We start from the raw sequence: 15,591 nt of genomic DNA, 5'->3' as shown, positions 1-15,591 counted from the left end.
GTTTCCGGCGATGACGTCCACGCGTCACGCTGTAATCAGCGTCTCCATACACAGCGCGCTGTTTCTCTCTCACTCGTTTAGTTTCCGAGGAGAGAATTCTGGGGGCGTCATCCGCGCTTTGCAGGCTTGCTGGCCGGTCCCCACGCCGAGCGTGCCTTCGCCACGGCCACCCGGGGTCGATGGGAGCGTTTCCCGCGAATCGGTGAGAATTTCGCAGCGTTGACATCACGCCCTCAGGTTCTCGCGATCGTCTTTTGATTTCCAGTGAAGACACCCGTTCGCTGTGAGCGTTGGGCGGTCGGTTCTTTAAGGAACTGTTCGCTCGATCCGCTTACCAGGCAGGGCAGGGAGCTCGCTGTCAGGGGCCCGACAGCAAACATGTGATGTTTTCAGGCCTCGTGGCCTCTGCTTCGGCTGCCACCGTCCCCGTGCAGCGAGTCTCCACGGGCCCTACCTGGACCTGAATGGATAAGCACGACCGTGTCCTGGGGAATCTCCATTTACAAAGCCAGACACGGGGCCGCACGTGGCCCATGAGCTGTGATCTGCTGATGTGAGTTCCTAATATTCAAATACAAAGTGAACAGAACAGTCGCAACGGAAAAGGCCCCAACCGTCACGGAAATAATGTTTTAATGGGTGAAGGTAGACCATGCAAATGAGTGCACAGATGAGTAAAAGCGAATGAATGAGATGCGTGACCCTGATGATGACCAGTGCTCAGAGATGCTTCCATTAAGAGAATTATTAGATCTGATTAGGGGCTGTGGCGACCAGCTTCTTGGTTCCCCAGGACGGTCCTGCTCTTAGCCGCTGAAGTCCCACGTCCTGGGAATCCTGTCTCTGGCAAAAGCAGGGTTATTTGCACCCCTCATGGAGGTCCAAAGGAAGCCATGTGAGACTATCGGGACGATGGTCCGGGTCACAGAAACGACCAGAGCCCCCTGGAGTGAGTGAGTGTGGCCGTGAGGATGGCCGGAGCGGAGTGGGCAGCGGCGTGGGCTGTGGGAGAGGAGGTCAGAGGGGACGGCTGGCGACCGACGGTCAGGGGTCCCGTGGACGTGACGGGGACGTTGGCTTCTGTCCTGAGCAATATGAGGAGATACCGGGGGGCTTTGGAAGGAGAGGTGGCGTTGCCCCTTTTGGAATTTCAGAGGATCACTCTGGCCGCTCTTTTGAGCACAGACTGCACAGCAGGAAGGACAAAGCGGGAAAGCCCGTCAGGAAGCCACCACAGTCATCGAGGGGAGAGGCGATGTTATTTGGAGGGATGAGAGCAGCCGTGGCGCCCGCGAGGTGCGAGGGCGTTCGGATGCGATGGACGAAGGGCCGCCTCGGTCACACGGCGAAGTCGCTGTGGCGAAGCGAACAACGGGAGAAGCGGAGATGGCGCCGGTTTTCATCCCAACTGAGGGAAGAACGGGACTGACTTTTACCGAAACGGAGAAGAGCGAACGTTTCTGATGTGCAAAGGGACAGATGGAGAGTTCGGCTTGGGGGCCGGCAAGGCCGGGATGCTGCTTAGACACCGCGGTTCCGTCACAGAGGCAGCTGGATACACAACACCGGAATTCGGGAACTACGAATTTGGAAACTGTCGCATGCAAATGGCATTTAAATCCGTGCCCCTGGACGGGACGACGTCAACAGAGGGACAAAGGCCCAGGACGGACTCTTCGTCACGTCCCCAGGGACTGGAGGTGGAGGGTGACCGAGAAGGGGCCGAGAAGAAACAGCCAGCACGATCCGAGGAAGCCATGCGCGTAAAACATCAGTGACTAAGTCACATGTCCACACCGCACCCGTGTGTCACATTGTCATTCTGATACCGTGCTACGTACACCTAAGCTGAGATCATCGGTGGTAAATGGGGAAGGCCACACACAGCCACTTCTCGTGGATCTGCTATTATTTCAAGATTTCTCGAAAAGCTTTGAAAGTCTAGCAAATCATTTTAAAGAAGAGGAAATGGATAGCTGTCCAATGTTGGGAGCTTACGGAAGCTGGGAAGAGAACTCACTTGTGCCGAGCAGTCGCCATGGACCAGCGACTTCATGATGCGGCATCCTCAGAAGACGTCACGTTCCCATAGCGCAAGGAGGGGCAGGGACACAGCTCGGGGGTGGCGGAGACGCAGGACATCAGCCTGACAGTCGGCCTTGCGTTCCAGAGGGACAGGTGGGTTTCAGTGCTTGGGAGGGGTGGAGTCGGACAGGTGAGACGTGGTCTTTGAGGCGGTGGGGGTGGCCTAGGAGACCGGCGCCCCTCACGGTGACCTTGGTGCCGAGGAAGAGGGTACAGAGGGCCGTCTCCGGATGGGGTCGGCGCAGCGCAGGCACGTGAGTCGGCAAAGGCAGCAGCCGCGGAGGTGGGAGGGGCGGCCGGGCTCTGTGCCCCTCGCGCGCCAGCCCCTTGAGGACCAGAAGCCTGACCCTAGCGCTTTGTGACCCTGTCGCCTCTGGGAACAGCCACTTCGCTCACAGTGAAAGCAGAGTATAGATTTGGGAAGGACAGTTTCATCCAAAGCACTGCAAGTTCCAAAGTTTACGATAACATGTTCAAAACTAATATTTAAAACACTATCGTTGAGCGATCTCTGTGCCAAGTTGGGAAGAATAATAACAGCCGTTTTGAGGGAGGAGCGAGCACTGGCTGGCGGTGCTCCGGATAATCCGCGCCCTCTACGACGACGCCCTGCATGGGCGCCCTCGTCACCCCCACTTGAAAACAACCAAACCGAGGTGCAAAGAAGGGAGGAACTCGTGACACAAAAGCGGGAGCACTCAGATCCAAACTGGACTGTTTCAGAGTTCGGAGTTCGAACCGGCACCAATGATCTACAGAGCCTTAGGGAGAGCACGTTAGAGTATCTCCCGGGGTTTGACGTTGACGTTACAAGCGTGCGTGTGCGTGTGCATCTGTGTGTGTGTGTGCACGTATGTGTGTGTGTGTGCGTGCGTGCGTGTGTGCACGTGTGTGCACGTGTGCGTGCATGTGTGTATGTGTGTGCATGTGCGCGTGTGTGCGTGCGTGTGTGCACGTGTGTGCATGTGTGTGCATGTGTGTGCACGTGTGTGCGTGTGCATGCACGTGTGCGTGTGTGTGTGCGTGTGTATGTGTGTGTGTGTGTGTTTTCCTTTCCTGGATATTTTTCCATACTGCATGTTCATCCTAAATGTTATAAATGTAATATCCTCAGGAAGTTACTGAGTCAACGTTGCGCGTGCTTGATGCACGTTGGATGGAATATGATAGATACGTCATACTTTAACGATTTACTTGTTATTAAACATTTAGTTGCTTTCAATTTTTCTTTATGAGAAATATGGCAAAACGTGTCTCTAAATAATGTTTTATTCTGTATTTTCTATTCTGCCCTTAAGGTATATTCCTAGCAACATTTATACTCAGGCAAGGCACATAATAATTTTAGAGTTTAGAATAAAAATTTTAAAAAGTTTCGAGATTCCTTAAGGGAAGTGATGCACTGTGATTTCTGCTTACATTTAGAATTATTTTCCCCACTTAGAGAAACCAGTGGATTCAAACACATCTTTTATTAAATACCTTATCTTCCTCTTGGAATAAATTGACAGCATTTAAACTTTCTTTAGCTGTAGAATCTTTTTTTTTTTTTTTCAAATGCAAGATTTTGTGAAAACTCGATATAGGGAACTGATTTAAGGAAATAACTTGAAAATACAAAGTGGGCTTGGGAGCCGAAGCCACCCCCTTGGCGGTGGCTACTTGGAACTAAACCCTTCAAACAAAAGTCCTAGGAGGACAGTTTTAAAAACACTGAATGAAGTAAGTCAATAGCGATATCCATCATTTCCTTAACAGGTATTTGTTGTGTGCTAATTTTCACAGTCAAGTATTTACCTGGCAGTTTTGGACCTAACTCCGTGTTCTTTCTCCATCACGTGTGAAAGAGGAAGCTGGGAGAGGATGGGGTTCTGGATAGAATGGACTTAATTAGACCCCCCGACTTCCAGCTTCCGAATAAAAAGATTCCTCTCGATACAACAAAATTAATATTAAAGCAAATGTTTGAGAGTTTAATTGTTTATTAACACCAGTGGATTAAAAGAGGCCTACATTATATTAATATGTTGTTCGGAATTAGTCTATTCTAATGGTTCCTAATCGTTGTAATACCATTTACCTTCTACACGTGACTTCTGGGTCTCCCGTAGATGGTTAACTGTGGAACTTGAACTAGTCCTTCCGGCTGCCAGGAGCCTCCTCGTAACCTCATCCTGTTGATGTTTTGCCTTGATCGGTTTACTCTCTCCGCTGGCCTTGACTTTCTCTTCTTAAAATGTCCCTGCCACTCTGCGAATATCAAAAAAAAAAAAAACCTTCCCTTACCAGCAAAGGAAGGAAATCTGACTCTGGGTGGCTTCACGGCACACAATATACATGTGACATATCAATCAACCGTGCGTTAAAACCTTTACCATTGCATTAACCAATGTCACCCCAATAAATTTAATAAAATTTAACAAATTATAAAAGAAAATGCCTAGACTTGTGGCTTTTCTACTTGGTGCAAACAAAGCAAAAGAAACATGTTACCAAAGCCCTCCGTGAATTGCTACCCATGACAAAACCTTCTTGGCAGTTAACGTGTGTCTGTAATATTGCTCTGCTTAGAGTCTTGCCACAGTTTTCGTGGAGTGCTCTTTTTAAAACCTCGTATTTCAGCAAGCCACATACTTCTATTACAGAATTAACTTATTCTCTGGCTTCTACGCTTAGAAATGGTCTAGTTTGATGCCGTGTGTAACCCCAGAAATTTATTTTTACTAACAACGGCCGAATAGAGGTTTGTCGAGAGTGATCTAACCCCTGGGAAATGTGGGGGCCATCCACTCGATGGGAAAGGAGAAACAGCAGGGAGGCTGGCTGAGTTCTGGGCGGCCCCGTCGAATGGGGGGCACGGAGTGAAGACGTGCTCTCAACAGCAGCCGTCCAGGGCTCAGCACGTCGTCAAGGACTTGGGAGCAAAGTGAGGCAGGATAGGGCCCCGGGGAGTGACGCGCAGGTGCTGGTCTGCGTACGGTGGCTGGAGAAGGCGGCCCGGGAGGGGGGCTTAGGAAGAGCCCCTGAGCAGGATGGTGCGGGCGAAGGCCCCGGGGCAGGAGCGCACCTGGCTCTGGTCCCCGGCGGCGCCAGGGCCAGCGCAGCGTGAGGAGGTGGCGGGCGGCCGCGCAGCAGGTGCGGGCGGGCACGCGCACCGGGGAGCGGAGGGGCGGTCCCCGCGCTCACTGCTCACCTGACCGTGAGCTTGGATTTTAACGCGAGAAGTTCAACAGTGCGGAACAGAAGATTTTAAGATTTAAGTTAAGCTTGCAAAGGATCGATCTGGCTGATCCGAGTGGAGATTTTTTATGGAGAGAACATGAAAGCCAGAAGATGATTAGTTTTAAGTGCCTGTGTGTGCTGTATGCTTGCATGTGTGTGTTTGTGTGTGTGTGTGTGTGTGTGTTTGTGTGTGTGTGTGTGTATGAACAATATCGAGGAGACTGCCAAAGGTCTGTGGCCCGAATTTTTCTAAATCTGGCTGATGATCTCTGGCTTCGAAATGCCTATATGTGACTTTCCCAGCAGAGCACTTTTTAGTAGTTTATTTATGAATAATTAGAATACAGTGTTCAGTGATAATATATTACTATGCTCTTGCATTGTTATTCTTTTCTATGTGAGCAAAGCCTGCCTTGTGAAGACACATCTCAGAAATTATAAACCTATGAATTTGAAAATACCATTTGTCTTATAAAGGAGTTACTAATATCACACGCATATTTCCATCAAAATACAAATCTTAGGGTTTGAGATACGTTATATGAAAACAACCACAATAAATCTATTACATCTATACTGATTTTCAGGTTTTTCTAAAGAGACAAAATACTTTAGTTTAAAAAAATGTAATAGCCATTTCCTAATTAACTTCATTTATTTAGGCTTATTCTTGATGAAAAAAATTGTGCAATGCGTATCAAAAATGAGACTCGTTTTCACATACTATTGCAGCAACTCAAAGTCTTTTAATTAAATTATTTTAAATAATACAGATTATTTAAGGGAAAACATCATGTATGTCCTTCCTATGTTTTAGTACATTTAAATAATCCAGATATATAGTAATAAATTATTAATCTTGACTCAAAGGAAGAATACTCCATAGCGTTTTAATATGGTTTTAATTCATCCTGTTTAAAAGGCTCTATTTAAAACCAGTTAAAAGAACTGGGCAAAGCAGTAATTGAATTCATCTAAGTCAGTGATTCTTCTTTGCCCCCAGAGAAGATCTGGCAATGTCTGGGGATGTTTTAGTCATCACAGCTGCGTGTGGAGGTGGGGGGTTGGCAATGAGCGGGCGGAGGCAAGGGTGCTGTCCCACGTCCCACAGTGTACAGGACAGTCCCCAGACAGAGGACCAAGTGCTCCCAAAAGCCGATGGAGTCAGGGTGAGAAGCCGCGATCTCGATGGCATCTGTTAGTGATCATTTTTAAAAAGAAACTGCATCCTCCTGGTAGCTCCGTTTTATAGGAGATCCCTATTATTTAACTCGCTATAATCTCTCTCTAGGAGATCTAGGAATCTCCTAGATTCCTGTAATTACAGGAATCTCCTAGAATGAACAGGGTCTTCATTCACGGACACTCCCTGAGAACATGGCTAAAAATAGGACACGAGCGAATTTTTCCTGGTGTTGGGTGTCTCATATTTTCATATTTTCCCGTTAGGAAATCGGCGGTGCCATTAAAAACCAGGACAGGCATAGACAGATACTATGTCTCCGTTTCTTGGAACCTTTAGATTGAGAGATTTTTTTTCCGTGAACTCTGAACTATCACTAATACTCCTACTGCTGTACGAGTCTTTAAAATGACCATAGAAAATCAACAAACATGTACTGAGCTGTGGGCAACAGAGTCTCACCCTTAACTCTGTGCAGATGGTCCGAGGTAACTCAGCGTTTTAGCACGATAAAGAGATAGAAAAATGGCAGCTCACCTTCCGGCTTCAAGATGCTAGCAGTTGCTTTAGTAAAGTTCAGTTTTCTTTGATTTACTTTTATTGAGCACGTTTTATAATATACAGTTGGATACAAATCTAGCATCGTCTATTAAAAAATCTTCTGTACATAGTAAACTGTACATATAGATACATATGTGTAAAATAACATGTTTTAAGATATGTTTATGGATATAATATCTTTCTGCCTTCCTTTCAAAGTCTATTTCTTTTTAAACTAGTAAATATTACAATGCTAATTAGCATCTTACATACATTTCATCATTATTGACTTTTTACTTGCCGTTTTTCTAAGAGATTACGTTTTAAGATTTTATGCTACTATTTCCTACTTGGAAACTTTTCATGAATCAGTGTGTCTCTGTTATGATATTAGTCAAGAGCTTACGTGACATTCAAAACCAAATACACGTTCCAAACCCTATAGGAAATAAGGATAATGGTGACTACTTCTTTTAAACACACTGGTTTTTCAAAGCCATGTACCAATTAGGAAAAGATCGTCGATACATTTAAGGCTTAAAACCTCGCTGACTTATCTCTGCCTTCCAAAATCTTTGAAAATATCATTAAGCTGCCTATGGATGTCAGGCATATGGCCATTACATATTCCGGACTCTAGAAAAGGCACAATTTCACCCTTTCCTATGAGGGCAATTCAGCTAATAATGTGATGCTGTCGTTAGATTTTCGTAAGTCTTTTCATGGAACTGAATTAAGCAATCCAAAGAAACCCTTTACAGGTGGAACCTCAATTTGGGGTTAGGAAGTATTTGTCAGTGATCGACAGCGACACTTGGTAGATGTCCCCCGCACATGAGGCCATCTTTAAAAGAGATTTCTTTTCGCCCTCATCCCTTCCAGCCGAGGGAGCCTGCGGCGGGACCCTGCGGGGCACGAGCAGCACCATTTCCAGCCCTCACTTTCCCTCGGAGTACGAGAACAACGCGGACTGCACGTGGACCATCCTCGCCGAGCCCGGGGACACCATCGCGTTAGTCTTCACCGACTTTCAGCTGGAGGAGGGCTACGACTTCCTGGAGATCAGTGGCACGGAGGCGCCGTCCATTTGGTGAGTCTGGGGAGGAAACCCACTTTCTTCCCGTTTCCTGTGTACGCTGGGTGAAACCGCTTCCCTGAAGAGTCGGTGCTCAGCGCGGTGGTTCTTTCTTGGCCTTGCCGTCTGGCTGCTAAAAGGTCGTCTGCATTGCGACTGACTTCAAAGTCTCTAAGGTAGCTTCGTGCTCACATTTGGAGCGGGGGGCACGTCTCTGTGCCCTGGCTGCTTCTTTGGAACTTAGTGGCCCACATCTGGGCTCTCATAAAGCCACGGGGAAGGTGATAGCTAAGCGAGGTAAGTTTCGGATTGGGCCTGGAGTCGATTCAAAGACGTCAGATGTTTTTAGACTGTGGACATTCTAAGATGTGGCGTTCCCCATTGTTGATCTGCTCTGCTGCCGATACATGACGGCATATTTCTTTCCCCTACCTGAAGCCGCTGCATCGAACCGTGTATTCCCACCCGCCCATGGGGGGCACGGGCAAACCGTCAACATTAGTCCGCGTACACATTATGTCGGCCGGCTGGCGAGCAGCACTCTGGCGTGCAGGCTCGTGATGGTAGTAGAGCCAGGAAAAAAAAATGCTCATCAATTGCCGTCGATTTAGGTTTATGATGTTGGTGTCCAGAAGACCATCAGCTGCGTCTCTAAGTACAATTGGAAAAGGAGAATTCAAAGCACAAACATTGAAAGGCTTAAAGTCTATCACATCAAGTCATTTGCTGGAGATCGAACTGTTTTTTTTAAATTATTTCATTGCTTAGAGTTTTCAAAACTGAGTCAGTTTCGGATCTTGAATATGTGTAGATCGAAATTTAGGAGGGAGGCAGAGGGAAACCGGCCGTCTGAGCAGTGACGGCAGAGAATGGGGAATAAGTGACCGCGAATATTTCTATGGGCTGAAGTTTGCATTTCAGTACAAAGACTAATAGATAAAGATATCAAACCTAAGACATGTCACACATTAGAGCACCTGTTTTAAGCCAGTTATTGATATTCAATTTAATTTTATTTTCCAAGACTCAAGACTCAAAGCAGAAGGTTCATATTAATGGATAAATTATTTCCTTACATGACTTTTACTGGTTCTACTGTGCTTATGTTAAATACTACCTCAATTAAGAAAAAAAAAATGACCACTATCTTCATAATCTTTGTTTTACATTTTATTCATATTGAATAATAGTTTTAGATTAGTCTGACTTACCTATTTATTTATTTTGTTAGACAATTTTATCTTTAAACATTCAAGAATTTATCGCTATTATCTATCTCGTTCTGTGTAATATAAAGTTAGTGGAAACAGATTGCGGACTGACAGCTAGATGTCTAAGATTCTACCCCCCATTCTGCCACAAGCCAACCTCGTGACTTTGGCAAATCCTTTAACTGGTTACATAAAACAGGGGCTGTGCTGTGTGAACTTTTTAATTAATTCATTAAACATCTGCTGAGCACCTATTCTCTCTCAATCACCAAAAGAGATTCGGCAAGACCGCATTCTCTTAGTTTTAAAATAACACTTTTGGTTTTCAGAAAATCATCGCAGTGTAAAATACATGGTGTCCGGTTCTCAGAAAGTATACGATTAAGGGAAAAAAGACTTCATTTATGAGCGATTCTAGAGATAATTGGTATCGACCGTCCACCTCGCCGGTTAAGACGTCAGGTTGGGAGAGAGAGATGAGAAAGTGCTCCGTACTTGACAGTGATTTTAGGGTCCACGATCAGATCAGGACCGCTTTTGTGAACAAACTTACTTTATGTAAGAAAGAAAATGGTAAGGCGCACATGTCCACGTCTGAGTCTCCGTTATAAACGAAGGCTGTGAAACAGGCCGATCACGTCGCCGCGCAGCCCCGAGAAGGGCTCCCGGCGCTGGCCCACGCCGTCGGGGCCGCCACCAAGCGGGCGCGGCGTCCTCGGTTCCCTCTCTGCCCTGAGACGAGCGGCCAGCCGGGGCCACAGGCGGGGCTGGGCCTTGGTGGTGCCCGTTCTTTCCTCACGCCCACCGGTTCCTCTGGAGCCTTCCGTCTGCTCCTCCTCTCTCTGCACTGTCCCCTGCCGCGTGCCCCCGCGTGCTCGGAGAGCGCGTGCCGAGGGGCCGTGTGCGAGCGAGCGTCGCGTTCTGTCTGGAGCGTCGAGTGGGCCGTTCGCACCTGCGGGGCTGGCAGCTGGAGAAACGGACCCGTCTCCTTGGCGTCTGCGTCGGGCTCGGAGGTGTTTCTTGCCCCTCGAAGTCAGCCCAGGCTTGTGCCGGGACACCGGGACTGGTGATCTGGGAGCACATTGGAGAGACCAGGGTGGCCATCGGGAAGGTCGTGGGCACAGACGTTGACCCTGTGCCCTCTGGTCGGAGGGACCGGCCTGCCTGCTGGCCGACACGCTCGCTCTTGGCAGGCGTTGTCAGCGGGACAGCCGCGCTCTGCGTGACTTGGTGTCCTGCTGGCTTGGAGCAAGAGCCCCATGGGTATAATCGGTACTATCTGCCCCGTATTGATGAAGACCCCGAGAGGCATAAAGGACAGGAGCAGGTGAAAATGAGACATCACGCGGCAGAGCTAGAGCTCACTGAGGTCTGTGCGTCCGCGTCACCTGTCCCGTTACTCTGCCATCCTCACGGGACAGTCGGGGTTTGAGCTGAACGCCCGGCGGGGGGACCCCTCTCCTCGGCGTCGGGACTTCGGGTTGGATGCCAGAGCCTTGAGCAGGGGCTCACGGGGGAGGCGAGCTGACCGAAAGCCCATTTCTCCACGTGCTGCATCCACGGACGGTCAGGGAGGACAGCTCCTGCCGTGACCCCCGGCGCTTACCACAATTGCAAAAATATCTCAGTATCCCGGCATGGCCATGGGACCACTTTTTAAATACAACTCTCACCTTTCGGTGACTCTTCGGTGGAGGCTGTAGAAAGTACAGGAGCACATTCACGGTACAAAAGGGAATCACTCCAAGTCCCCTTGAAAATGTATGCAAATGCGTAACGCGGCTTGTCTTACAAAGACTGTTATTTTAACATAATTTCAGAGTGAAAGTCTCTGAAATGGTTCATGGCCCAAACTGGTACATTTAAAAGACTGACGCATCCCCGGACTGCAAGAAAAATCCTAAGCAGCGACGTAGGTGGCGGTGCCTGGGCTGGGCAGTGGCCGCTTGGGTAGCGGTGACGGCCGTGAGCAGAGTGAGTACACACACACGTGTGATTTCCCAATAATCTGTTTTTAAAAGACAGAATATATAAGCAAAGGCACTCTGAGAAGAAGCTTCTTGGAAAACTGTTAACAATAATAGGATTAGCCTTATTTTCATTTAATTTCGAGTGAAATTACCAACTCAGCTATGTTCTGTGTAAGGGTTGCCATGGCTACGGTAGAGGCAGCCTAAAAGTGGCGAATGATGTAATATGCCAAAATTATCCGTATATTAAATGTGGAGGGGTTTGTAATTTCAACCTAATTGACTATATGTGCATCAGATGAGGCTGATTTTTTTTTTTTTAACTAGTCAGATTCTAATTTTACACAGACTGGTTTTCTGTCAATACCCACATTAACAGAAAGCTGCCATTTCGAGTTCTCTGTGCAACGCGGTCTAGTAATTATGATTTTTCTTGCAATTAAAAACACAGTTAATAGGGAAGCTGAGCAAGCTTTCTCTCTGAAGTGATTTGATGGCGTAGCATATGAATATGACTCATAACTCTGGAAATACCAAGAAGAAAGAGAATTGATTTTATTTCAGAGTTAAGCTACTATGGTTTCTAAATTAAGATATAGTGGTTCAAGGGATTGGGAATATATAGTTTTGACAGGAAACAATTAAGGGGGTATTTACATTCTTTCATATAAGCGAGAATAAGTTATCCATCCCCTTCTGTGACAAGGTGTACACGTAGGGTACAAAAGCAACAAAGAACAAATGCCTTTAGAATGTGTCCCCAAACATACTTCAGAGTATCAATTCCTTAAAAACCTTCAAAGACTGAGCTTCGGGTCATGAAATAAAACCCAAAAGCCTGAGCCTGCCTTTCGAAGCCTGTCACTGCCGGGGACTAGCTCTCCACCCTGCCGCCACACTGAACATGTCCCGGGCTTCACCCGAGCTCCCTTCGGACCCCTTGCATGCTCGTTCAGATAGGTGCCTCCACGTGCAAATCCCACATCACCCAATTTAATGTTGATTAAATTAAGATCATGCTTAGGGTGACATACAGACGGCAGAGCACTTCAAGAAGTAATACACGTGGACCAAGGAGTTTGTATAATCTCCCTCCCAGACAGTCAGTGGTAACAAACGCGAGAACGCCTCTTGGCCGGTTTCGGTGAGATCTGCCTCATGATTCCAAGAAAAAGCCTGTCGCTTTGTGATTGTTATGAGGCTTTCGTTCAATCATTGACTAAGCAGCGTCCTTCTATCCCTCTGCCTGTCTGAACTGGGCAAAGTTACACTTGAGGGGGCAAAATAAGTTGGGGAGCTACACTTTATTTTGTTCCCATTAGACTGGCACAATTTCACTGCTAAATCAATGTAATCAGTGACTCTCTGAAGCCAAAACAAAACTTCAAAGGAGTCGGGGAAGCTGAGTGAGCTTCAAAGAACCCTTGAAGGGTCGATTAACACCCACGGTGTTTATGCAACTTGTCACTTAATTGGCAATTGACTTGGTGTATATTTAATTTCTAATGAGGAAGGATTATAGAGACACACACTCAGTAATAGGCTCCCTGAAATCAACTCTTCCGCTCGCCCCCCAAGGTACGAAGAAGGGAGTCCCGTCTCCTCCCCTCTTCATTCGATTTAACTGTTCATTTGGAAATCGTTTTAGAGAATTTGCAAAGCTAGCTCCAGGGGTTGCTTTAAACCCACAACCCAGCTTTTCCTGACGTTTATCATCTTAGGCGACCAGAGCGTAATTATGGAAACCCAGAAATTAGCCCGGGTCGGAGGAGACTGGCTACTGTGCAGGCCTGATCTGACTTTTCCTGGCTGTCCTGCCGACACCCAGGCGCACAGTCAAGGCCACGTCACTCTGCCCATTACCGCCGACTGAAATAACTGGGTTTCTTTCTTTCGAGTTTCCCATTTTAAACTTAAATTTAATGATCGTATGACATGAGCCTTTACAATGCATGCATGTCTGTGATTTTTTTTTTTTTTAGGTGAGGCAACCCTTGGTTGACCTCACAGACTGCAAGGACCTTGTCGGCTTCCGATCCCTTATTTTTTATTTTTGTACGCCTACAGCACCCGGTCTTCCTAGGTGGTCTCCCATTCAAGTACTAACCAGGCCCAACCCTGCTGAGCTTCCGAGATCAGACGGGATCGGGCTTGTCCAGGGTGGCGTGGCCGTAGACCACAATTTTTATAGAAGCAAGTATAACATAAACAAGAAACAATATCACAAGAGTGCATATGTGCATATATGTATATAAATGTCTGTGTTGTGTTTGTTGGGGGAGGTGTGCGTGTGCATAGCCCGTTCCAAAAGCCCTCTTTTCATCAAAATACCAATTTCTAAAACTTTATTTGAATCATGTATTTTTTAAAAAAAATTATACTAAGTAATAATATTTACTGAGGATTGGTGATGTACCAGGAAAATATGAACAATAGCTGCTACGCGATCGTCCCCATTTTACAGATGACAAAAGCAGCCTCAGGGAAGTTCAGTAACTTACCACACAGCCACCAGGCACAGCGGGAATATAAACGGAGATGGGCCCAGGCTGCGTTTCCCCCTTTATTAAAACATGTCGAGGTGTTGTTTCTGTATCACCTTTAAACCAGGAAGGTAGGACTAGTACGTGGCCCTGTAATGTCATCCTAGACTCACTCCCAGGATGCATGGGCCAGCGGGGCCGAGGGGCGCGTGGGGTGACTTCAAGTCTAAATTAGCCCTGTTACGGCCCGGTGTTGTTACCATGAAATGCCCAGGTACAGTCTCCTTCTTTCTGTCATCAACTACGAAGCCAGGTGATAACCCCTAAAGGACTCCTTCGTTACGATCACGGGCATTGGGAGGTTCCTAAAATGAGGCATAAATGGTGCGTCTGAAGTCGTCACGTAGACAGTTCCCGACATGTGCATGTTAAAGCTTCTATATACGGCTCTGCCCTTTTGGAACTAGAAGTAGGTGGGGAAAATATTGGCCAGCCCAGATCGCCCCAAGCCCTGCCGTTACCTGTCCCCCCAAATACTCAGTAGGAAGGAGAGGGAAATTTCTCCAATGGCGACTCATGCTACGGACACTGATTTCTAAGGTGTGCACGACATTCTTTCATCCGCATCATCCAAACCACATTTATTTTACCGAAGCGGATCAGGTGTCCACCTCGCAATGCCGCAGTGAAACCAGCGTCCTCAGCTTCCTGCCTAACTCACGTGTGACGTTCCAAGGCTCTGTCTCCCTCCTGTTCCCAAATGCAACATCTTCGGTGGGTGCCACAGGACGGTGCTGCGTGCCGGAATTTACCTTGACCCGCAAAGTGGCAGGCCGTCGTGATGGCCGGCGGGACCCCGCGGCCGTATTACAATCTCCCAGGCAATGACACCCCAGGGGGGAGCTTCACCACCGGTCTGCGTCCTTCCTGACACAGGTGACGGGTCATCGCTTGACGCCATGGCCCCATCTCACTGCTGGGAACTGAACCTCGCTTTCGTCCTAGATCTACCTTGCGTTTGGGGCCGATATCAATACCCAGAAATCCAAACGTATATGACAGATGAAGTTAAAAAACAATTTTAATTAGTAAATTTCTGCACATCAGAAATTTATATAATTTATTTAACGGTGGTAGCTCTGTAATTTTGCTCTAGGACTACATGTGCAAAAGGGCCAGACTCACGAGTAACAAACAAGAGAAAAATAAAACATTCCTCGTGTCTAAGATGGAACCAGGGACTGCAATTAGCCTGGAGAGTTCTAGAAAGAGTCCCACGGTCCTGGTGGGAGCCACATCCCAGAAACCACAGCTCTGTGGTGACATTTCTCTCGTCAGGTGACCTACCCATCACTTATCCTCGTTTTATTAAAAAAGACATTCCCTGTAAATTATTTATGTTGCAGGCAATAAGAAAAATGTCCCCTTTGGGGATTTTAATTCATTTCACAAAATATGAAATACTTGGGTTTTTTTTTTTTTTTTTTTGTGGTCATACTGCTCTTTTTTGTAAGTGTTTTCTGTCCAGAGAACGACTATGAAAAAAAATCACAGTTAAACTTACTTTTAAATAAATTTGCCTTTTAAAAATGTATTACATTTTAAAGGGGCCATTATGCCAACTCTATCGTAGTCATTTTCAAATAATGGTTGCGAATTTTCATTTATTCCCCAAATAAGCCAGTTTGCACATCATGGTGTTTCGACTGTACGTTCGTTTAAAGTTCCTCTCAAAACTCTAAATACCCAATTTTTCCCTTTCTTCTTAAAGTTTGCACAATTTCATGGCAGAATGGTTAAGAGAATAAGGGAATTTTGCGTG

General features: G+C 46.9%; 1 protein-coding gene and 1 non-coding gene across 2 annotated transcripts in view; one reads left to right on the top strand and one right to left on the bottom strand.

Moving 5' to 3' along the window:
• Positions 1-15,591, top strand: part of LOC111729502 (CUB and sushi domain-containing protein 1-like) — a 920,340-nt gene that overhangs the window by 710,985 nt on the left and 193,764 nt on the right. The window contains exon 6 of the mRNA XM_023520436.1: positions 7,913-8,120. Within this exon, the coding sequence (XP_023376204.1) occupies positions 7,913-8,120 (208 nt within the window). The remainder of the gene's footprint in view (positions 1-7,912; positions 8,121-15,591) is intronic.
• LOC111729512 lies at positions 13,345-13,463 on the bottom strand. The gene has a single exon (XR_002776260.1). It is a non-coding gene; the product is annotated as a 5S ribosomal RNA (ribosomal RNA).

The sequence above is a fragment of the Pteropus vampyrus genome, unplaced genomic scaffold, assembly GCF_000151845.1.
Source record: "Pteropus vampyrus isolate Shadow unplaced genomic scaffold, Pvam_2.0 Scaffold264, whole genome shotgun sequence".
NCBI lineage: Eukaryota > Metazoa > Chordata > Mammalia > Chiroptera > Pteropodidae > Pteropus > Pteropus vampyrus.
This window is presented reverse-complemented; position numbering and strand designations above follow the sequence as displayed.